At 36.7% G+C, this 25,000-nt stretch overlaps 1 protein-coding gene across 2 annotated transcripts in view; it reads right to left on the minus strand.

Moving 5' to 3' along the window:
- Window positions 1–3,152: 3,152 nt before the first annotated feature.
- LOC109096171 (FERM, ARHGEF and pleckstrin domain-containing protein 1-like) overlaps window positions 3,153–25,000 on the minus strand; it is a 61,090-nt gene continuing 39,242 nt past the window's right edge. Inside the window, exons 3-13 of one of the 2 annotated variants that reach the window (XM_042744664.1) lie at window positions 17,729–17,833; window positions 17,175–17,217; window positions 17,015–17,093; window positions 13,250–13,347; window positions 11,140–11,254; window positions 10,514–10,661; window positions 10,249–10,344; window positions 9,920–10,083; window positions 9,588–9,656; window positions 7,365–7,440; window positions 3,153–7,020 (exon numbers count right to left, since the gene is read on the minus strand). In XM_042744664.1, the coding sequence (XP_042600598.1) occupies window positions 5,734–7,020; window positions 7,365–7,440; window positions 9,588–9,656; window positions 9,920–10,083; window positions 10,249–10,344; window positions 10,514–10,661; window positions 11,140–11,254; window positions 13,250–13,347; window positions 17,015–17,093; window positions 17,175–17,217; window positions 17,729–17,833 (2,280 nt within the window). In that variant the 3' untranslated portion in view covers window positions 3,153–5,733. Of the gene's footprint in view, window positions 7,021–7,364; window positions 7,441–9,587; window positions 9,657–9,919; window positions 10,087–10,248; window positions 10,345–10,513; window positions 10,662–11,139; window positions 11,255–13,249; window positions 13,348–17,014; window positions 17,094–17,174; window positions 17,218–17,728; window positions 17,834–25,000 lie in introns of both variants that reach the window. The other variant, XM_042744651.1, reaches the window with a different exon arrangement.

Raw genomic sequence — 25,000 nt, forward strand, 5'->3', positions numbered from 1 at the left:
CTGACAAAAAAATTATAAATGTCATAAAATATCTAGGAGGAAGTTTGTTCGGCGTTAAACATGTCACTTCCTGTGTTTGCGCGCGCGAGGTGGCCTATAGCGAATATCTGAATATTGGCTGGTGATATATTCAGTTCAGGAGTCTTCCTCAACAGGACATTGGTAATGTCTTGATTTATAGCAACTTCCGACTTCATTGTTGGTCAGGCGAAATATTCGAATCCAAAAAAATATATACAATAAAGATTTGTAAGGCCGGCCACAGGACACCCCCTTAAACGAAACCTCAAGATCTTCGCCATTTAACATCGCAAAGGCCTTTAGAATACACAGACAAAGTTTGGTGTTGATCTGGAATAAATCTCTAGGAGGGAGTTCGTTAAAGTACAACCCCTGAAAATGGCAAAAACGACACACATTTTCCAGAGAAAATTCAAAATAACCGACTTCCTGTTGGGATTCGAATTTCGTACCAAGAGACTTTTTTTGTAGGTATTGGTGTGTTACATGTGTGTGTACCGATTTTTGTACATTGTACGTGAAACGTAGCTCGAGGCGCACTCCGTTGAATATGTATAGGTGGCGCTATCGAGGCATTTTGCCACACCCGATGGAATATTGGCCTTCAGATTTGTTCAGATTTGTTCAGGCCAGGACTCTTATCCAACATGTGAAGTTTGGGGCAAGATCGGACATTTTATGCCTGAGTTACAATAACTTTTATTCCCCATGGCGAGACATCGAACTTTGTGACCGCGCCATGGACACGCCCTTTAACGAAAACTCAAGATCTTCACAATTTAACACGGTCGCACAGGCCTTTAGAATAGTGTGACTGAAAAAAAAAACATTTATGTCATAAAATTTCTCGGGGTAGTTTGTTACAGTGTAAAATATGTCACATCCTGTTGACAGTAGGTGGCGCTATGACTTTAACTGAATATTGGCATATCAATCTGTTCAGGTCAGGAGTCTTATCAAACATGTGAAGTTTGTGGCAGATTGGACATTGTATGTCTGAGTTAAAGCAACTTCATTTTTCATGGCGAATCATCGAAATTCGTCAGGCCGCCACGGACACGCCCTTCAACGAAAAAACTCAAGATCTTCGCAATTTAACGTCGCAAAGGCCTTAAGATTAGGCATACCAAATTTGGTGTTGATCTGAAAAAAATCTCTAGGAGGAGTTCGTTAAAAAACACAAGGCATGCAAAATGACAAAAAATGATGCAAAAATTTGCTCATAAAAATTAAAAATAACCGGACTTCCTGTTGGGTTTCGGATATTGCTCCCACGAGTCTTTTTTGTAGGTACTGATGCTTTACATATGTGTGCCAATTTCGTGCATGTACGTGAAACACAGCTCGGGGGCCTGTTGATTTTTTACGGTGGTGGCGCTGTTTGAGCCATTTTGCCACACCCTCATCTGAAACCTATATCAGACGTAAATTTTCACCAGGTCTGACGCGTGTGCAAAGTTTCAGGACTTTTCGAGCATGTTAAGGGCCCTCAAAAATGCGATTCATTTTGGAGAAGAAGAAGAAGAAGAAGAAGAAGAATAATAATAATAATAATAAACAAATGCAGATACAAGAGGGTCCTCACACCATCGGTGCTCGGGCCCTAATAAACGAAGCAGATACAAGAGGGTCCTCACACCATCGGTGCTCGGGCCCTAATAATAAACAAAGCAGATACAATAGGGTCTCACACCATCGGTGCTCGGGGCCCTAAAATAAACAAAGCAGATTACAAGAGGGCTCCTCACACCCATCGGTGCTCGGGCCCTAATAATAATAAACAAAGCGATACAATAGGGTCCCACACCATCGGTGCTCGGGCCACCTAATAATAAACAAAGCAGATACAATAGGGTCCTCACACCATCGGTGCTCGGGCCCCCTAATAATAATAAACAAAGCAGATACAAGAGGGTCCTCACACCATCGGTGCTCGGGCCCTAATAAATAAATAGATAAAAAAATAGTAAATCATTATACACTTTAATAATATAATAAAAGTGACCCATCAAACAGAGTTTTTACTAACATGTGCTGCTATTCTCGAACAACCCCACCCCCCCCCAAAAGACAAACCTTCCTCCGAACCTCGTCCTCGTCGTCTGTCCGGACGAAGCCAGCGTCAGTCAGTAAGGGGCTGGTGAGAGGAGAAGGCTGCCGTCCGTCTGGACTTTGACCTAGGTTAAGACTCTGTTTCTGGCCATTCACCATCACCTGGCCTGCAGACGGAGACTCGCTGTGCTGAGGGCTCCTGGAAACTGGACCTACAGGAGAACAGGCAGGTCATGCTAAAGCTCTGACGTAATGCAAATTGGGTTATCAAATGTCAATAAACTAGTTAGTCCTACTACATATAGTAAATGCAATCAAGTACCAGGGTTCAACATGTACATTTTGTAAAACTACCCTGTTGAAAAAAAGCAGCTGCAGTAACTAGTTACCAGCAAGCATTTTAGATGCTGGTATCACCACTAGAAATTCTCACTAGCAAGACTTCTTGGTCAACAGCTTTAACAAAAAGCTTAATTTTACTGGTATACTGCATGGTTTACCAGTAAGACCAGCACCAACCAGCTTGAACTAGCTTGCAAATTCATGTCAATCTCAGTCTTTTCTGCAGGGTAGTTTTGACATTTTATTTTGAGATCATCGCCAAAGGGGAAAGTTGCACGACACACTTTGTGTTTGGAAATGAACTATGGCAGACAGCACCACATCGGGATCCAGATATAAGTGAGTCATCATCCAAGTCTGGGATTTCTGCCTGAGGACACTGCCGGGATATATAACACATTCCCTGGATGATGGGGAAATCTTCAGACCACTATATTCACTACACAAGTACATTCACATACTTGCCCGAAAACGTTTCGTGTCCCATGCCTTGGCATGAATGGGATGTGACATGCGAACCGGGACATTTCAAATGCACCAAGTGTCCACAGCACAGCCATTACTGAGGAAGTTGGAAGAGCTGCAAATCTGGTGACAAAGGCCTTGTGAAGTCACGCACACATGCAAACATGCAAGACAAACAACTAAACGACTACAACTACTCTACCACGAAACAGGACACATGAGGGGGGGGGCGCTAACATCTACGGGCTTCGAGTAAACGTCTGGAGCCCCGCTTCACAAGTACCAAGTTTTATTGCTAATAATACACATTCATTTACAATGTTAAAGTGTTCCAGAATGAATAAGACCAAAGGTTTGGAGTAGTAAAAAAAAAAAAAAACAGACATCAATCGTACAGAACCTGTGAACAGGCATCAAGAAAGTTAACAACCTTGAGACTTCAGTAAATCCATTTATAAGTGCTACAGGGCTGCAACAGAGAGGAAGAGTTAAAAAACATGTACTAAGGCTCATGGGCGTGACCCTTCCATTGCTTACCTGGTTATTTAGTCTAGTACAGTCTATGTCAGGCAGTTTGTAAACACATTACAATTATGGTTAATTGTTTTGCATATGTGCCACAGTGATTGCACTGTTAATTATGAGTATTTAAAAAAGTACAGTTACAATATATTATACAAATATATCTGGAACTTTTCAGATACATCAGCAACGCACATTTTATGAAATAATCAGGAGATCACAGCTTGAAAAGAGTGAATCATTCAATACTGCTACAGCATTCTCGTGATATTAAAACCTACAGAGAAGTTAAATCATATTTTAGTGTGATTTACAAAAACCGATGAAGGCTACCTTGGTCACTGACAAATTACAGATTACTGGGAACACTGGGTGGGTAGAATTATTTACAATCATATAAACAGTGGCATAAACTGACACTTTCCAATAAATATTGTAAAATTTTATGTAACAGACCCAAAAACTGCAGTGGTCTTGCGAACAGCTTTGCAAACACTTTCCAAATCCTTTCACTGACATAGGATTGCCATGCAAAAGTTAAGAATATTTCTCTAAAGGAAAAAAGTTGGCTTTTGGAAAATAAACAAATGCTTTAAAAGATTGTATCACAAATCCATTTCCTAGTGAGTCAGAATGCAATAACACATATGCAAAAAACGAGAGCATGGAAGTGCAAAAACGTCTGCATAAAAGATTGAACGTAAGTTTAAAGTACTTTTTAGGATAGCCCTTTGAAACTTTCCTTATCTTTTTATACTTCACATGCTAAGCCTCAAAACAAGTTTCTTACTTACATTCTGTCCAAATCTCCCCTACATCCATCTCCACTTCAAAAGACTACTGCATTTTAAGGGTCCCATGTCAATGCAAAGTCTTTTACACATTTGAAAAGGACAGGGCAGCAAAATGCTGAGACAAAGACAGGCTGACATGCTTCCAAGAGAAAGGGAAAAAAGACAAGTTGAGGCATTCCAGAGATACATGCTGCTAGAACAGTGATGACACTGGGCAGGAGAGGTCTTAAAAGCAATGCAACCTGAGCACAGGTTAATATACTTACAAATCAAATGTACATCAAGCATTGCAAATGCAACGCAAACAGATGACATTGATGAGGCGTGCCAGAGATACAGTGGTTTGTGTAAGAAAGAAGAAATTAAGCAGCAAAGCAAAACAAAATAAGATCTTTATAATGTTGTATTTTTTAAAAGGAGTGATGCATGCTGGGAAATGGACAAGCAAACATGACAATGCCACCAGATTGGCACCCCATGTAGAAAAACCAAAGATAAAGAACTTGGAATTTCAACCAGTTTGAAAAAACAAAAAAAACAAAGCTAGCATGAAGCCATCATGGTTGGGTGAAAATCATTAACATGCATGATAAAATGCTAAACCATTTACTGTTGCTTATCTCATGTTATGTCAACACAATTTCTTATTTTATCTGATATACCGTCCAACACATCCTACCAGTATAATCTGTTTTTATGACAACACAAGCTTATAGTTCAACTGTAGACACAATTTATCCATCAGAATCTAGAAGAACATTAAACTAGCTAGCCTAGCTCTGACAAAACGTCAATGCCACACAGCAGAGACACCCTCAAAACTTTCATATCTTGAACATCTATTGTCATATCACCACTATTTTGGCAATAGCATATTGCTATTGCATAAAGAAATTATCTCTGACATTAGATTCTGTAAGCTATGGTTATGGCTAACAGAAAGGTATTTACAGGTTGAGTAAAGGCATGGCATCTTTCGATATATTTTTGTAATTCTTTGCTTCTACAAGAATGATAAAGAAATCTTTCACAACGTTTGGCAATGCTCAATGACTAGTCAATTAGTTAGCACTACTATGGGTAACCTTAATTTGCGATTGTAATTAGATTTCATTCTCTACATTTACAGACACGGCACTTTGCAGTAGAACCTTAAACTCCTCATTAATCTAAATTTAATCTTCTAAGAGTAATAGTTATGAATTGTGCATATTTGAAATAATAAAGTATTTCCACAGGCAAAACACATTCTTCTTTCTCCAAATATTGCAAAAGTACCATCATCGCTAACCTTGTTAATATTGTGATGTATAATCTCTGCCAATAGTGCCACCAAATGTAATTCTCAAACACTGCCAAAACAGATAGTCATGCCCCAAATTGCAATTGGTTAATGCTATGTCAAATCATGCCATGTCCATTTGGTGCCACTGATGGCACAAAAACTACACAACACACCTTAAAGTACCTTGACTGGGCCTTCAAGCGGCAAAATGGATGTATAGTCAAAGCAGTAACCATGCACACTTCATCTTCTCTAGCAGTTGAAGAATTGTGCCCCATCTTCATCATTGATGGGATAACTGTAGCCATCTTCTCCCACCTGACCCTCATCCTCCAGTTGGAGACTGCCAAATGAGACCTTGCTTCGGGGCACAGGGGAGGAATTGACCGCCCCGGGGTTTCCAAAGACTAGGGGCTGACTGTAAGAGTTGCTGCCTGCATCTGACTCCGTATCACTAGACTCCGTTCCACTACTAGTGGAACCATCAATCATATGGACTGGGCTATTGTGGTCATTAGCACTGAGACGGCTTCCATACAGTCTCTGGACATTGCTGGATCTAGCTTGGCTAGATGTTCCATGCCCATTAGTAGCCACACGCCGTTCAAGAGCAGCCATACGTTCAGCTCTTGAGAGCACTGATCGGGGTTTATTAGCTGGGGTTGAACCTAACTGGCTCAAAATCATGGGATCGGTGTCGGAACGGTTACGCATGCCATTTTGGAGTTTCTGCAAGTGTGGGGATCGACTGACAATTGGGGAGTAGCTCCCATAATGTTGAGGCTCACTCCCAGATCGACCATTGGTAAGGTAATGGTTACCATCATCCCAGCGGCGACCACTGCTATAGCCAATCTGCTCTGGATGATTCAGGGAGTTGGTTTTGTGAAAACTGCTCATCACCGGACTACAGTTTGCACTCCGGGAACCAACTGATGGACCGGAAGGTGACACCAGACCACGTCTATCCATACCTTGAAACAATTCATCCACCAAGGTACTACTCAGGGGTAAAGCACGTGGTGATCCATTACCACAAAATGACCCATTAGACAACTGACTACCATTAAAGGTATCTGAACTCCGACCCAAATAATGGCTGGTCAAAGAAGACTCCCTAAATCTAGACTTGCTTGCCCCTCGTCCATTGTGCTGACTATTTCCATAACCATTACTCTTGCCTGCTGTATGGCTGGTTGGCTCAACCTCATCACTGTCATGTGTATGGGAGTGAGACCTAGTGACACGGCCTTTGACCACATCATATTCGCTATCTATGTCACTGCAGTCAATGTAAGGTATCGAGGAGCTGCTACCCTTGGCAGCATGCGATGCTAGACCTGTGCTCAGATGCTCGGCCTGCTGCTTGGTTGGGGATGGCTTTAATCGAGTATCCGCCTCATCGGGGGTCCCATTTCGGCATCCATTGGTCTGTAAGGTTTGACTCCCAGTGTAACGCTGGAGAGCTGGGTTTTCAACAGTCACTTGAGTGCACCCAATAGGTGAGTCCATCTGATGTCCTGAAGCACTGGCATTCCTCTGCAAAATGTAGAATGCAAAAGATTTGGGAAGGAAGAGGATGAGAGGCATATATTGACCACTCCTAACACAGGCAACATAAAGTTACCAAGAAATTACATTTGCAAGCCATTTTACATTGATGTTCTGTCTCAGAACAGAAGTGGACCAAGTTACCAGAGATAAAGTTATTACATTTTTATTACATTTTTGAATCATCAGGAACACTGATAATTCATTCATGATAGGAACAGGAATGTGTATTATGAAAGTAATTTGGATCGGTTTTGATGTTAACTTGAATAATATAGGATTATTTTAATGCACTCCTAATGTGTTTGTACACAAAGATACATTACACTCACCTCTTCTTGACCCTCGGCACACAGCCTGGGTGGGAATGGAGAAAGACTGCTGTTGGACTGGATTTTACTGTGTTTTCTAAGGATGGAAGATTGGAAATGATTAGTATTAAGGAGTTTTTTTTTTTTTCAAAGGGGAACTCCACACTTATTTCCTCTCAGCTGCTTTATGGATCTTGCCTGATTGGATAATTGTACGATAAGGAAAAGGCATTGACTACTGCTGATTGACTAGAATGATACTGCTAGACAAAAAGTCAATGCTGGGTTGTTTCTTGGGTGTTTTGCGTGGTTTCTAGGATGTTTTGAGTGATTTTTACAGTATTTCTAGGTCAATTCTAGTGTATTTTGGTTCATTTCTAGGCCATTGCTTGTTGGTTTCTAGGCTGCTTTGGGTGGTTTTTAGGAGGCGTTGCTAGGTGGTTTCTATTGATGTGCATGTACTGATATTTGCCATTTTTCAAATATCAGCATCGGCAGATAACTTTTTCTGTTTGACCAATGTGTTCGACTTTTATTTTGATAGCATGCAAGTGAAGGCGCTGAGAATGGCAGAGACTGAGCACACAGCACTCACATTTTTCCTTGTCATCGTTTGCTGTCACTATTAACAGTTCTGTCTAATACGGATAGAAGTCTGTCTAATGATCAGATGGAACTATTAAACAAAGGAATTAATAGGTATACAAAAAAGTATTTTAACTACTGCATTTATATTATTAGTACTAGAAAGGCAAACATTATAATACTTCACCGTTTACCATGAGCATTCAGCAAATACGTACCATTTAAAACAAATCTTTAAATGTCTAATAAACATTCAATTTCACAAACCTTGCAGACTTAGTCGAATTCAGCTCTGAGATCATGTATCCTGCATGATCACGTATTCTGTGCGAAAGTTGATCCGAGCGAATTTATTTCAAACAATGCTGCACATTATCCTTTTGCCCACTGTCATATTCATGCCATTTTCACTGTGTGCTGTATGTAAAATGAGTGTTACGTTGGCTTGATTTGAAAAAATAAAAATTCAGTGTACACAGACTTCCCAGATTACAAAGTGCCCTGTTGGTTACAGTGTTTGCTTCCTTTTTATATTAATTTCTTTGTACAAAAAAATATTGTAATAAGATTACAGAATCAAGTTGTCATCTGAGGTATGAGTATGTTTATTTTACACATTTATTTTTCAGGGTTTCCAATGGTCCTTAAAAAGTCTTAAATTTAATTGCATCAAATTTAAGCGCATGAAAAGTCTTAAAGGGTACAAGAAAGTCTTAACAATGATTTCAAGAGGTCCTAAATTTAAAGACGGAAAGAGAAGAATTGCGATACAGCTTAATGTGACAATTAAACTTAAAAAGGCGATGATTTCATTAAATAAATATGAGCACTGCACATTTCAAAGTCTCTGCTTTGTGTACTGGGTTTACTGGGGAAACCGCTGTATTCTGCTATTCCAAAAGCGACACCAGCTGGCAGAGAATGTGCATTTTCAATCAGCACCTCTGCTGTTTTTGTTCAGACCATTGCAAAAATAGACCCATATATTTACAAAGCAAATATGCAGTTGTAAATATGAACTGGTGGATCCAAAATATACATGTTATTTAATGAATATAATAATTGATTTGATAATAATGGTTTAAATTATAACAATAATTCACACTTTTGACTTTTCTTAAAATTTGTTTAAAGGCTCAAATGTTAAGTTTATAATTTTATAAAACTTTTTGTTTTTGTGAAAACCTGTATTTGATCTGCAAATCATGCTTTTTACAGTCATTTTAGTTTAATATGTTATCATAGACAAGTTAAAAATCCTGCATATACCCTATTTTTTTAATAAATTTTCAAATTATTTCAAATTTCTAAAATATTAAAATAAATCATTTCTAAGGACTTCTTGGTAGTTTCCAGGCCATTAGTGGTTTTTAGGATATGGCATATGACTTCACCTCCACAGTGAAAATGCTCAATCAAGAATGGATAAATCATATCTGGATGTTAGTCAGATAAAATAGTCATGAAGTGGTGTGTAAATGGGGTGTGATGTTTAAGAATGCAAAATTTGATTGATCTCAATAAAGGTTACTGGGAAATAGAGAACTGTGCTCATACTTTAAATTTTCTTTCTCACTGGTGTGTTAAATGTTTTGGAGAAAAATGAAATGCAGCAGAAAGGTAGTGACATTTAGACAAAGGTCAACAGAGAAAACTCACCTTTCAAATGGAACCTTTTTGAATTCAGAGTCCTTTACATAATCAATCACCTGCCTTTGTGTGCGGCCACTGTTGAGATAAAACATGACAGAGCGGTTCAGAAACAAACAGAGAATGTGTATATCAAAACATTAACCATCTGGCAAGAATTGAGACCTACTTGCACTGTGATTATTTAGCAAATAAATACCTTCAGAATATATGCTGAGCCAGAGAAAGTTACCAAGGTAAAAGGTCTCTGACATGTCCCTTAATGGTAAATTTTATTTCTGCTGATGGAGAAGATGCCATTTAAGTTCTTTTAAGACGACTGTATCTGCACAATTTGTTACCTGAACCTGAAGGAGGAACCCCTGGTAAACAGAACTGGTTTGGGCTTGGGTTTGGGTTCTTCAAACAGACGGAAAAAGGCATGGTACTCCACACAAATCTTCCAAAACACCTTGCAGCAATCCCTGCTTCCCATCATGAACTCCAGAGTATCCTGACAGTTACTCTGCTACAAGAGAGGAAACAGATGATTTTATTGTGTTAATGTTCCCATCGAAACACCTAAACTACATGGAAAATGGAAGTTATTTGTGAACCCAGCCTTCGGGTAAAGACAGCTTTAAGTAGAGAGATTCAGATATTGTTATAAAACAATCAAGAGAGCACTTACATTTAAGTCAGGTCGTAGTTTTATGAGAAAGCGCTTCCTTTTGAAGCTCAGCTTGCGGACTTTAGACCAGTTGAAAGCATTTATTTTGGTGTGTCCCTTTAGAAGCCAGGCGTAAAAGTGCATTTAAGGACGATTTAAGGCAATAAAAAACACAACATATTCCATATAAGAACAAGAACGCTTTGCTCTAGAATAAATCTCATACAGTCACACTAAAACTCTAAATAGTCTGATGTATTTTTTTGGAAAAACACTTGAAACTTACCTGAAAGACCAGCACACCAGAATGGGCCACTGCAAGGCTGAGCTTCGTACCCTCGCGATCTTTTGCGGGGTAAAGGCGCACTCCATACATCTCAAGTCTTCGTGCAATCTCCAAAAGCTGGTAGTCCGATTCAGCTGGTGTTTGCCCGCTGTGGAAGGGTTAAAATATACAAAATTAAGCCTTTTTGAACAAAACATCAGTTTGTGTGAAGACTGATAAGTAATAAGCTTAATAATCACAACCTCAAAAGGAACATATCAGAATCAACATGCAAGAACAGAACTTTTTTTTAATTATTTGCAATTGCTGATGAAATCTGTACACTGATAAATATCAGTTTCCTGGCACCTTCTAAATTAAAATGGTCTGAACTTTAAATGTCAAAGCTTTCTACAAATTGTACACAGCAACCAACTCTCTGAACAGTGGGTTTAATAAGCAAAGCTCTAAACAGCTCTATTTTCCTAATAAGAAGCTCCTGGTGTGGAAATAAACAGCCCTCTGGTCATTTATTGCTGAGGAACTGATATAAGCTTTCAGCTGGACCATATTGCATATGAAATATAAGTATCCTTTAAACCAAATAACTGGTTTAATATTACTCAGAGTCATGACATTACACTCACATGTGTTTTCGATGGTATTCAATGATCTTGTCCATCAATGTGTCCTGCTCAGGAATGTACTTGTTGTTGAGTAGATGTTGTTTGCACTGCACTTCATCAAAGTCTCCAATCTCAGCTGTAACCATAGAAACAGAGATGAAAAAAAGTGAGTGAAAGTGACGTGACATACAGCCAAGTACAGTATGGTGACCCATACTCAGAATCCATGCTCTGCATTTAACCCATCTAAACACAAAAAACACAAAAACAAACACACACAAACACACACACACACACCCTGAACACACACGCAGCATAAAACTTCAAAAATACAAGCTTCGGCGCCCGGGGAGCAGTTGGGGGTTCGGTGCCTTGCTCAAGGGCACCTCAGTCGTGGTGTTTCCGGCCCGAGACTCGAACCCACAACCTTAGGGTTAGGAGTCAAACTCTCTAACCATTAGGCCACGACTTCCCCACTTGATCTATTATATGATTATGATTATGATATCGCAAACTATAAAATTTTGAACTATTTTTATGTTTTCTGTTCAACAATATACAAACAACAAATTGATTATATTATATTATATTATATTATATTATATTATATTATATTATATTATATTATATTATATTATATTATATTATATTATATTATATTAAATTATATTATATTATATTATATTATATTATATTCTGGTTAGCATCCATTGAGTTCCAAAATAATCAAATAACCATAAAGTAATTAATTCCAGTGTTAGGAAGGTTACTTTGGAAATATAATAGGTTACAGATTACAAGTTACCCTATAAAAAATGTAATACGTAGTGTAACTATTTCAACTACTTATTAAAGTAATGTAACTGATTACATTTACTTTTTTGATTACTTTTCTAAACTTCTAATGAATGTTTTCAACCGTTTTAAAATCTTTCAAAATCCTTCATCTCGTGAAGATTATAATAATTGAATTTTAGAGCACAGCCACCACAAAATCAGACTTTAGTACCTCTTTCTACTTTGAGATTGTTATGAGGTTAAAACTGATTTAAAATCATAACAAGAAATAGTAAATATTAATAGAAGTAGTATTTAGATGTAGCCCTCTTTGTAATCGTTAACATTTTCATAAGTAACTGTAATTTTTCTCAGTAACTGTAACAGATTACAGTTACATTTATTTTGTAATTAAATTACGTAACGCTGTTACATGTAACTAGTTACTCTCCAACACCGATTAATTCACTGGATTACTCCAAAAGCAGTATATTTACCAGTAAAGCTCCAGTGTGTGTGTGTGTGTGTGTGTGTGTGTGTGTGTGTGTGTGTGTGTGTGTATTATATATACACAGTTAATGTTTAAATACAGTTGTAAAGCAAAACAAAATAATTAGATTAAATTCAATTAATTACTTTTAAATATGAAAGCTTTATTTAAATAACTTGGGCTTGTACCACTGGTCAGTCTCTTGATTCGATTACTGATGCTACAATAGCCCTCATCATCCTCAGCAGTGGTTTCCATAGCAACTAACCAGTCTATGATGTAGTGATGTGGAAGCAAAGCTTGTTGGACATGATCTGAACATGGTTTTGCATGAGCGACAACATGGAGTATAATTCAATCCATCTACTTGATGACAGCGCTGTCATTCAAATAATCCTACAGGATTTCTGCTGAAGCATCAGCTTGACAATGACAAGTCTACAAGATTAATATACTTACACATACTGCTTTTGCGATGGAGATAGATCACAATTCTGTGTGTTCAACGCTGTTATTGTCCTAAATACAATTATTTACTTTTTTTTTCAGATCCCTAATGGTTTTGATGGTGTTTGACTGCGTGAATTGTGCCACAGTCGTCAAACAGAATCCAATGAAAGTGCAAGGTGACTATATTGAGCTAACAATGAAACTCCAATGCACTGATTACGGAATTTAATCATTTATTATAATCACTATAGTAGTATGCAATGCATTCTGCATTATTTCTTATCCAAAATACAATTCATGACCTATTTTCAGTTAAATATTAGCCAAATCCAGCTCTCTAATTTACTTTAAAGGCAGATGCACAAACTGAACCATGCATTTTACAGTGCTGGTAAAAAGTCTTGAATGTCTTACATTGCACTATATGAGAGACCAGCAGGGCGGCACTGCTTTCATTACAGGTCAAACGTCCACAGGCCAGGTCATGCTTGATCTGCAAGGCGAAAAGATACCTGTCGACAGAGAGCGGGACATAATTAGACCAATTAAGAAGAGAGACTGAATCAGAAAGACAGGCACAAAATCAATATAAAGGTTTCAGTAGTGACAGATGCTTATTGACAGAATTACAGGCAATTTAAGATGTGCAACAATTACACAACTGATTTCAACAGTCTGACGTTAGCATTTAGATAAGCTAAAACATTATTTTACATATTAGGTAAGTTTTTTTGGTAAGTGTCAATTTTTGATTGGATTGAACTGTTTTTAATCAATATTTTCTGGGATTTCCATGAAAAGGGCTTGTGAAGGTTAGCCTGACTTCAGTCTTGCTTTAATAGCATCATGCAGTTGTGAACTATAAAGAGACTTTCAAATTGAGTTTGGCAGCATTCTCTCTCACTATGTCCATCTGTTATTGTGACGCTGCCAAACACAATAAAATCATTATTCAGTTGATTATATGATCAAAAAGGACTCACAGCTTAACAACTGGGATATCAGTTTTGCTGTTTAAGTCTTCTGATTTTCACTCAAGTTACATAAAGCAAGACATTTGTTAATCCGATCATTTGTTCAATACAAAATAAAATCAAATGAGATGAAGAATTTGTATTTAATTCACTGGATTATCAAATAATAGGCATTTCCACATGGTTATGTAAGCTATTTCTAACTGAATTTCCAGTCAAAATAAATATATAATGATTTATAAGGTGACTGTGATATAAAATTATTAATGATTTTGGTGAAACCACCCATTCTTCTGCCAGCCTAAACCTCTCTTCCTTCAAAACAGTGTTATTGTAAACTAAAAATATTAATATAGGCTGGCAGAAGAATGGGTTTCATGTATAGTTTTTATTGGTTTTTATTTCAATTTTGGTTCCAGTTATTTTAGCACATCAAGTTAAGCTGAATCAAAATAAGAAATGCTAATTTCTTCAATATTTTATTTTAGTTATTGTTTGTTTTATTTTAAATAACGAACATGGGTTTTTTTTTTAAGTTTCAGTTTTAATTTAAATTAATTTAAATTAATTACAATAACCCTGGATAATCCTAAAATAACACTTCATAAACAGTCAAACAATTACAATTTAAAATGAAATAAAATCTTCAGTTTTCAACTACCAGTTCTTCGTTCTCTTCAGTTCATGCAGTGGGTTTTCTAACCAATTTCGAAAATGTTTAAGTAAGATATCAGCTATGTTTGCATAATCCATCAAAAAGATTTTTACAGCTTGAAGTGTTTTGCAAAGGCAAAATGTCCTTGGATGAACGTTTCAGGTTTGGCAGTAATATAATACGCAGCCATCACAGGAAAATCAAAAACTCTTTCTCTACTGCCAACAGCTACTGACTGTCCGGCCAGAACAGCGTGTCACTCTGAGAAAATACAGAGACTCCAGGAAACCTGGGAGACCCAAACACAGTCTTATTCTGATTCAGATTTTCTCTCACTGAACCTCTTGTTCTCTTGAACGATGCCTGACTTTCTAAAGCCGACAGGGAAATGTGCCACAAGTCACTCTGCTGGTGAACTTGTTGTAAAATTCATTACGCTTGTCAGGCAATGGCGTGTCGACACAATCAGCCGCAGAACATTAGCATGCAGTTCGGCCATAAATAAGTCATTTGTTAGGGACATTGCAGCGCCTGAAAGCTGTTTCATGATTTACAGGCCACTTCATTCACTTTTCTACATGAGATGCATTATATTTATATTGAGTGATTGAGGCCACATTTAACCAAACTGAATAAATGTCTCCAACATTCATGTACTGAACCTTTATTTATTGAAATGCAAACTGTAGTATTTATTAATGACCTATAGTATTTATCTTCTTTCTTTTTAATAATTTTAATAAGATGACATGGACAAGAACAAAATAAAATACTAGGAAGTCTGACAAAATATTACAGTTTGAATAATTTTATAGTAGCTGTATATTTGTGTTCAGATATATCTGGTGGAAATTCAATGGGAAAAAAGCTTATATGACTATAATAAATAAATGATAACTCATGCACTAGATCACAATGTGATTTGAATTATATTCTTAAAAGTACATTAGTATGTACATATACACACACATTAATACATAAATTTAATTAGAAGTACTTAGAAAAAAATAATAAATCAATAATAAAAAACAGCACATAAAATTATTAAAACTAAAATGCAAACTAAAAATACTAAAATAAATGCTAATTCAAAATATTATTATTTCAGGACCATATAAATAATGGAAATATTACAATATAAACAATATAAATATTACTATATAAAATAATGGTTATTCAGTCAGGACCACTCTGTTGTCTAAAGGGATACTTCACTCCAAAATGAAAATTTTGTCATTAATCACTTACCCCCATGTCGTTCCAAACCCGTAAAAGATTTGTTCATCTTCGGAACACAATTTAAGACATTTTGGATGAAAATCGGGAGGCTTGTGACTGTCCCATAAGTAACGCTGTCAAGGTCCAGAAAAGGAATCGAAAGGAATCGTCAGAATACTCCATCTGCCATCAGTGTTTCAACCGTAACGTTATGAAACAACGAGAATACTTTTTTTATAAGCGAAGAAAACAAAAATAATGACTTCATTCAACAATTCCTTTGTCAACAGTCTCCTCTGTGTGTCTCCATATCACAGTATGCTGCGTATGCTCTTCTGTATCAGCCGCGCCACAAGGATGCACTGTTTTTTTTTACGTGTATTTAGCTTAGATTTGAAAGAAAACAGTGCATCCTTGTGGCGCGGCTGATACATAAGAGCATACGCAGCATACGGTGATTTGTAGAGACACAGAGGAGAGGAATTGTTGAATAAAGTTGTTATTTTTGTTTTCTTCGCTTACAAAAAGTATTCACGTCGCTTCATAACGTTACGGTTGAAACACTGATGGCAGATGGAGTTTTCTGACGATGCTTTTCATACTTTTCTGGACCTTGACAGTGTAACTTACTTGGCAGTCAATGGGACAGTCACAAGCCTCCCGGTTTTGATTCAAAATATCTTAAATTGTGTTCCGAAGACAAACAAAGGTTTTACAGGTTTGGAACGACATGGAGGTAAGGGATTAATGACAAAAAATTTCATTTTGGGGTGGAGTATCCCTTTAAGATTATTGTAGAGGTCCTAAACATTATTATGGCGGCAGGCTTTGTTTGCTCTGAAGGGTTCAGATTCTGAGCTGTCAACAAGCAAACCTCACTAAGGTTTGAAACCCCCAAAGCCTAATGCGATTACCAGAATTTTTTTAATGTGCAACAGATATAAAATTTCATGCAGAAGTGATACAGGTCTGTAAATGAGACTGGACAAGATTATGCAATGATTAGCTGATTGATGATTTCCGTGGACAAGACGCTAAGTGATCATGTGCCTGTACAAGGAGGAGCTGGGGATGGAGAAGGGTCAGCGCATATCTGTGCAACAGACTAAGGCAACTGTGAGTACGGATGAACTTATATATCTTATTTAATTGTAGTGGGAGAAGTTACAATCAGCTGAGCTGTCACGCCGTGGTCTGCCTGAACTACGTTTGAGCTCCGTTCGTCACTCAAACTAGATTATTAAAATAATTGTAATATTCTTTAATGATATAACCATGAATTTGCAAGTGTTAGTTATGTAGAAGGCTTTAAATGAATAACACAAATGGCACCTGGTCAGCTCTTCTAACAGCTGCGTGTGATCAGGAGGGAAGAACTTCACCACAAACCGCAGGATGGTGTTCTTGGGTCCTGCAGACAGAGAAAAACAATGCTGTCAGATCGTCCTGTTCACTAGATCAAGTCAAATATCAGTAACACCAGGATACGTACGTCTGATTTGTTTAAAAATCGGCTTCAACAGATCCAACCACACCTGAGAATCAAACAAAACAACAAAAACATTTTAAATCATATTTCTTTAATGCAGCAGTGCTACTGCACCTATTATAACATACAGTTTTATTAGTTACATTTAAAATTGACATTTCTCTTGAAATGTTCACTGAGCTTGTTGCAATGCATTCTGGGATCGCCTTATCCAAGACACATAAATGCCTTAGATTTTGGTCGAAATGAGTAAATATTATACAACAGCATAATTTTGCTGCCAACTGTTTGAAACATCCGACACATCTGTATGTTTACAGGCAATTAACTTAATTTAAATTGTTTGAATAGATTATTTAAAGCTTTAAAAAACAAAATGGATTTACAAAAATTTATTATTATTATTATTACTGATAACTACTACAATAATAATAATAATAATAATAATAATAATAATAATAAAGCCTAAAAGACTAGATTTCTGCAACACATCTCACTCGGCCATGAATGGTTCTTTAAAATTAGCAATCAGAATTAAAAATGAAGTGTTTGCTCACGATCATTTTACGCTGGTCCTGATACTCCAGACCGAAGTAATCACCCTCGATGAGGTTCAGGTGGGCACAAACCAGGTCAAACAGCACCTTCCCTGAAGCACGTTGCTGCAGAAACAGAAAATCACACATGAAGCTTGTTAGACATGAAAGACATACAGTATGTTAATGTTGAGGAATCACTTGTAAAACATTCTGACTTCAAGATCAAGCTTCTCAGTTTCTATGTACATGTACGCTGCAGCAGGATCAAAGACTTCAGTGAACTGTATACAGTAAACACCAAAGACAACAGCAACCAGACAGTCTGTGATTCAAGCAATTCCACTGGCACGCAGTCTCCTAATTGGCCATCAATTTTAACAAGATGCTTGTTGTCGTGACCCATGACCTCACTGTTAAAACCAGGCCAGACAACACAAACACTGCCATGTGTAGCAAAGCTGACTTTACAGTCCTCTCAGGCATGAAAACACACAACACACCCCACACGTCCTGTCAAAAAGAATATAGAAATGTGCTTTTCAGCTTTGCATTTGCAAAAGAATTCACTTGCAGAAGGATCCTAATGGGATTTTCTTTAATATAGGATTCACAGGGGGTAAAAAAAATGTATGTTGATAAATATCTGCACTATATTACTTCCTTTATACCATACCATACATATTAAACAATATTTCATATTATATATATATATATATATATATATATATATATATATATATATATATAAGAGCCACATAACAATATGCACTTACTTTTAGGGGGGAAAAAACAGGTGCCAAATAATTTTTTTAAGAGCCACATAACAATATGCACTTACTTTTAGAGAAAAAAAAAAACTTAGGAGCCAAATAATTTTTTTTAGGTGCCACAGAATAAACGTGTTTTACTTATTTTACGATTATTATTATTTATTTATTTACATTTTAACATTTCAATCACACTGTCATGTGTTTATGTCTCATCTTTTCTTGACTTTATCAGCATTTTAATCCATCTTGTAGATGACCTGGGAACTAAGGTTCACTTAAAGTGGGAACTAAATGTCTTTTCCAGCTTGAAATCTACAAAGAATTGTTCATTACACAGAATCTGTACCAGTATCATGGAGCATAAGCATCACTTGGCCACTGAGTGTAGCTTGGGCTCCTCCTACATGTGACATTTCAGTAAGCTGTACTGTAGGATCTCTTATAAAATAGCCTACCTTTTGATGTTAAATTCATGTTCATTATGTACTATATTAGTAAAGAGAAAGATTAAATGGGTTCACTTGCCCTTGAACTGAGGCGCTAAAGTGACCGCGCCTGCTGCATTAAAGAGCGCCAAAACTGTATTGTTTGAATTTCGTTATGAATTCGGAATAATTTTAAAGCTGGTACTTTTTATTAAAAAGTGACAAAGCACAGAGCTTTTGCGATTACTGGACGGCAGTTGCACTTCAAATAATGAAGTTCACGCATTAAAAGAACACAGCCAAGATCTTGTTTAGAAGAAGCCATATTAGTAATTATTATAAACGAGAATTGTTAACGATATTGCCAATATCCACACAGCTGACAGCTTTACCTGTTCTAGTTTTTTCAAATTGTGCACGAAATAGACGCTGTATTTTCTGCACTTTCCCTTCTTACGTCTCCGTCATTTCTCTCTCGCTGCACAGCCGAGCTGCGTTTATCAGACTGTGTGCGGCAGCACTGATGTGCGGCAGAGAAGAGGACTGTCTGAAACTCTCTTTTTCCACTAAAACTTTGATGCGCATCGTCTCAGTTTAATACGTGAACATAACAAAAGATTTGATCGCAAAACAATTAGGAAAAAAGGTTTTTAGGTTATAACATGTAAATATATACCCAGATAGCAATAACACTCGGGCTGATTCTGGCTGAAATGCGTCTCTGTCGGTTCAGTCTCGGCATCGGTGAGAAGATAATGGGCCAGATCCACGCCGACTCTACAAAACACCTCTGGCTGACAGACGGCTTTTTCCCTATGGGCCGATCTCGGCTGAAAGCTGTTGTACACGCGGCAGGTCCACACTCGGTGTAGTTGTGTGTATTAACCTTCGGCCCGGGTTCGTTTTATCACAGACGGGGCGCTGCTAGAATGAAGCAAATCATCCGCCGGAGAAAACTTTTTTAGCGGTTAAAATCCTGAGGAGCTTTTGGCGGGTAGTCGCCAGTGGCCACCTCAGCAAAAACGTCACTTGCAAATTAATATTTATGGTCGCAAATGCGACTGTTTTAGTCGCAGTTTGGAGCCCTGTATATATATCTATCTATCTATATATATCTATATATATATATATATATATATATATATATATATATATATATATAGTGTATCAAAACATGTGAATCATTTCAGGTGTGCAGAAATGCTGTAGATCTGATTCTTCAACAACGAGCACAATGCAGGAACCGGAAAACCTCACCGAACCTGAGCAAACACACGGCAGCTCTTTATTACTTATATAGATTTCATCATCTTATGCTCCTGCCAACCAAAACAGTTCAGGTCTGCCAGCTCAAGTCCAGTAAAACACACTTTAAATATACATGGAGGGCGAGCCGAGGTTAATGCAAGCGGTGCTCTAGTTGATTTTGGGAGGCAGGCGTTCATTTAATATATGGAGAAGTTCCATTAAAGAAGATAAATGAGCCGATATATCTGCGTTCTTCAAGCAGACGGAGCTGTGTGCATGTTTACAGTAACGCCAGGCTTACCACTCCCCGTGAATAATAGTCTCTCAGGACAACATTAAGGGTGTTTAGATGTGATATTTAGTGCATGGTTATGCTGCAGTTTGCATGTGTAATAACAGATGATCACAGTGGTCAAAAATAGAACAAATCATATCAGATGATCATATTAACGAGACAGGCACACATTAAAACCACTACAAATATCAATTAAAGAATCAAATGGTGGAAGCCAATTAGTATTGCTCATAATCACCATTTAATTCTGAATATTCCATTTTTACACATACTGTAATATGTATTATTACTTATTTAGATATATTACATATTTAGATATTTTAAGCTGTCAAAACTACATTTCCAGTGGAAGCCGTTGAATTTGGATCTAATTGAATACATTTAAGTCGTGCATCTGCTATTTACTTCTGTTGCACATTAGCAAAGACCAGCGAAGTTTATTTAGAATTACAGACAAAATAAAGAATCTATTACAGACAAAGTTACAGACAGAACAACCAGTCTTGTTATTGTTAACTAAAACGAATAAAAATAATTTTCATTGTATATGAAAATATAAATATTCAATGAAAAACCTCATCTTAAGAAAATGAAAATTAGAAATGTTGCCTTGGCAACTAACTGAAATAAAAGAAGTTGAAGCTGAAGTTCAAAAAGTATTAAAACTGAAATAAATATAAAATTAAGCTAAATGGACATATTTTAAAAGAAATAAAAAATGACAAAAGCGCATAACAAAATCATTGAAAAACTAAAAATTGGCATTAATTACGAAATTAGGGTTAGGAAAGGTCATGAAAACTGAATAATGAAATGAAAAATTAATAATAAAAAAGTTAAAAATATAAAAAAAGAAGCAACTTCAAAATATTTATAAATGTATAACAAAATAATTGTGTATAAATAAAATAAGTTTAGGTTCAAAAATACTAAAACTGAAATAAAAATAAATGAAAGCTAAATTGAGATATGTTTAAAAATGAATAAAAATTACAAAAGAACAAAACAAAAATCACCAAAATAGATTAAAATTAAGTGATACTTAATAATGAAATCTATTATGAAAACTAAATGAAATTAAACATTATGAAAAAAAAATAAAAAAGGTACTACAAAATTTGTATAAATATCTGAAAATAAATAAATAAAAAAATATAACTGTATATAAATACTACTAAAACACCACAGTAAATCAATTGTGGTCAGGCACTTAACTTTTAATCTAAATGGAAAAATAAGCTGCACCCATAAGCAGATTGATAGTCAAACTCATAAGTGAGATTACACTAGTGCTAAAAAGAGAGCCTGAAGTACAAAACTTCCCAACCGATCCATTTTACTTGAAGAATGTCATGCCACATGTAGACATCATAATCAAACACACAAGTAACAAATTCCCAAAAGGACATGAAGGCAGCATTAAAACAAGTTGCCATGAACTTTTGGTGTCCAGGAACGTTTTGACAGCTGAACTGAATCTTTCATTTTCATGGCAATAACTCCATTAAAGGCTACACAGCAGTTTAAGTGGCACATAAAATAAAAATAAGATTCAATTAATGCAGGAGTGGTTTGCTGAGGGTATTTTTCCTCAGCATCTTGTTTTGCTCTTCCTGCAGCAGCTGAGATCTGCAAACCCACCAGCTACCAGCTGTTTCACAAGGTACAAGCAGAAGGGCCCCGGAGCCTCCGGGGGACCGGGAGAACCGCCAAATCCAACACCCTCCACCTGCTGCCAACACAGACCGCTGGCATCAACACCACGAGCTCACGCTCACCGAACCACCGCTCCTGCAGCTGGAAACCGACGCGGGACGGGAACGGGTCACACAGGGGTCGATGGGAATCGGACCTCTAGCATAAACAGCTGATGTCACGCGAGCAAGAGATCTCAGCTCTGCATGATGTGTGTGCTTTGAACACAAGCTCAGATAAGGACTGCCGCTGGGATAAAGACCAGAGCAGAAATACATCCACTTTAAACACAAACACCTTTGTGCCTAAAGCTGAAGAGACATTCAGTGATGCAACCTAAAGAAAACCAATGAATGCTAACATTGCAGATGATAAATCCTCATTTAGACTCAGACAGCTGTGCAGTCAGGATGCGTCCTAATTCCTCTCTATTGTAAAATGTGGGAAAGAGCAGCCAGCCGTAAATAAATCCAGACATGCCTGAGACATGAGACATTTGCCTGTGGTTAGCAAAAGTATGCTACAAGATGGTGAAGTTAACAAGAAAAGGACATCAAGAATCTAAGGCTGAAAGAAAACCTTTGTGCAAATCACTAACACAAAGTATGAGTGATACTAAAAGAGACGCTCTACTCAGCAAACACCACTAAAGAAGTGCAGTGCAGGCTCCAGTCCAGCGTTTATCAGTGCAAGCAGAGGACAAAGAGGAAAAACAAGACATTATGGGAAACTAAAAAAAATCCGTATCATCCGAGACTCAACAGGCCCCAGCGGTGGATGCGGTACAGTAGCTGCATCCCTCCCTTTCTGGGTTTCCACATGTTGCTTTCATTGAATCCAGATGTTTCTATCCCACAGTCCAGCGCTGCATTAAAGCCTCACTGTTCTTCTGCTGCAATGTAATTAAACCTCAAAATGTTATCAGACTAAATGACAGATACAGAAACGGAAACTCCTCCTCCGTTTCAACAGCTTATTACAGGTGACCATCATCCAAAACACATCTGGCTCTAGAAAATATTTATAGCTGCTGGAGGTGTTTAGCTGGACTACTGCTTATACAGTATGATGCATTTAATTATGATGATGCATGAATCATATCTACTTCTGCATCACACTGAATGTTGGAAACCAAAGTTTGAATCCAGTCTCCTTTTCATTCTCTATTTACGCCAAGCTAATCCTTATTTACTACACAATGCTCTATTTCAAGCCATTTTGCCATAGTGTTTCAAAGAACAATTCCATTTCCTATATAGTGCCCATATACCCATAATGCACTCTGACTTAGAAAGAAATGTAAACACTATTGACCAATTTCAGTGTTTGCAAACAATAATGATGTTTTTGTGGCGGAGCCTATCTGGTGGCAGAAAATGACAGTATTAATGTAGCAGTCTATGGAAGCCATGAATCTCACAATTCTGATAATAAAAATCAACTCGTCATTCTCTCTTTTCCTCTCAGCTCAGAATCATGAGTTTATAATCCCACACTTCTGTCTATAGTATCTATCTAAAGTTTTTATCATTTGTTATTTATTAGTTTTAGTATATTTAGTTTTAGTATTTTGAGTTAAACTAAACAAAACTGAGAAAAGTTAGATTTTATTTTTTAATATTTTTGTTTTCACTTTATTTTCTTATGTCTATACAGTTTTTATTCATTTTTATTTATTAATTTTAGTTTGGCAACTAGCTGAAATTATGTTTTAAGGATTTTTTGTTTTATATTTTAGGTTATATTTAAGGTTGTTTTGTATTTTATTTCAGTTAACATTTATTTCAAGTTTTTTTTTTATGGTTTTAGTTTTGGTTTTAATTAACTATAATAACTCTGACACTATGGAGGGCCAAATTACTCAAAATTAAATAATTAAATAAATGTTGAAATATATAAATAAATCGTTAAATACATAATGAAATATTTCAACACATAAATAAATGCAGAAATGCATAATTAAATATTAATTTGTTTATGTATTAATTAATTAATTAATTAATTAATTTGTTTGTTTGTTCATTTGTTTATGTGTTTATTCGTTCCTTTATTTATTTATTTATTCATTTATTTCCTCCCTCCACATTTAATTTTCAGGGTTACGGTTGTGGGCACGTCACTCAGTGGGCGGCATCACCTTTCAAACTCGATTTCTTTGGTCTTTCTAATTTAGCCGCCTTTTTCTTGTTTTTCGCATCACGAGCTATGGCTGAGGATCCTACAGTAAAAGATCTGTTGTTAACTCTTGCAGATGAAGTTATCAATCAAAACATTGATTATGACATAATTTTAATTCAAGTAGAAAATATCTGGGAGATGTTAGCTGCAGGAGTAAACAGAGAGTAAGCAGCCCGTATTGTTTTCGGTGCCCTCAAAGTATTCACATCGCATGCAGAGGCGATGCGGCAGTATTGTTCTTGATCAAAACTGACCTGATTAACATGAAAAATAACATGAAAATTTTCGAGTAATAAATACATTCATGTTTCACAATCACCATATATATGCAAAAATAAAATGCATTGAAAACACATCACTTCTACGAGTTTTTACCCAAACTTCAAAGGCCTGTTTAAATGAATAAAACTAGAGGCATTTGTTAACTTTAAGATTACTTTTTTATCCTGTGAACTACCTAAGTTATATGCGGCATGTTATTTACATATGTGAGTGGGACAGAGGGACACAGGTCGCATCATATCATATCACGCCATATCATACATCAAAGCACATGGCACACAATGTTCAGAGGACAACGCTGGAAAATACGACAAAATTGACAATACTTGTCTGTATTTGCAGTACACAAGCCACAGTTCAGCTGCGCACAACAAAAGCTGCCAGTATGAAAGCATTT

Source organism: Cyprinus carpio, chromosome A1 (assembly GCF_018340385.1).
Source record: "Cyprinus carpio isolate SPL01 chromosome A1, ASM1834038v1, whole genome shotgun sequence".
Taxonomy (NCBI): domain Eukaryota; kingdom Metazoa; phylum Chordata; class Actinopteri; order Cypriniformes; family Cyprinidae; genus Cyprinus; species Cyprinus carpio.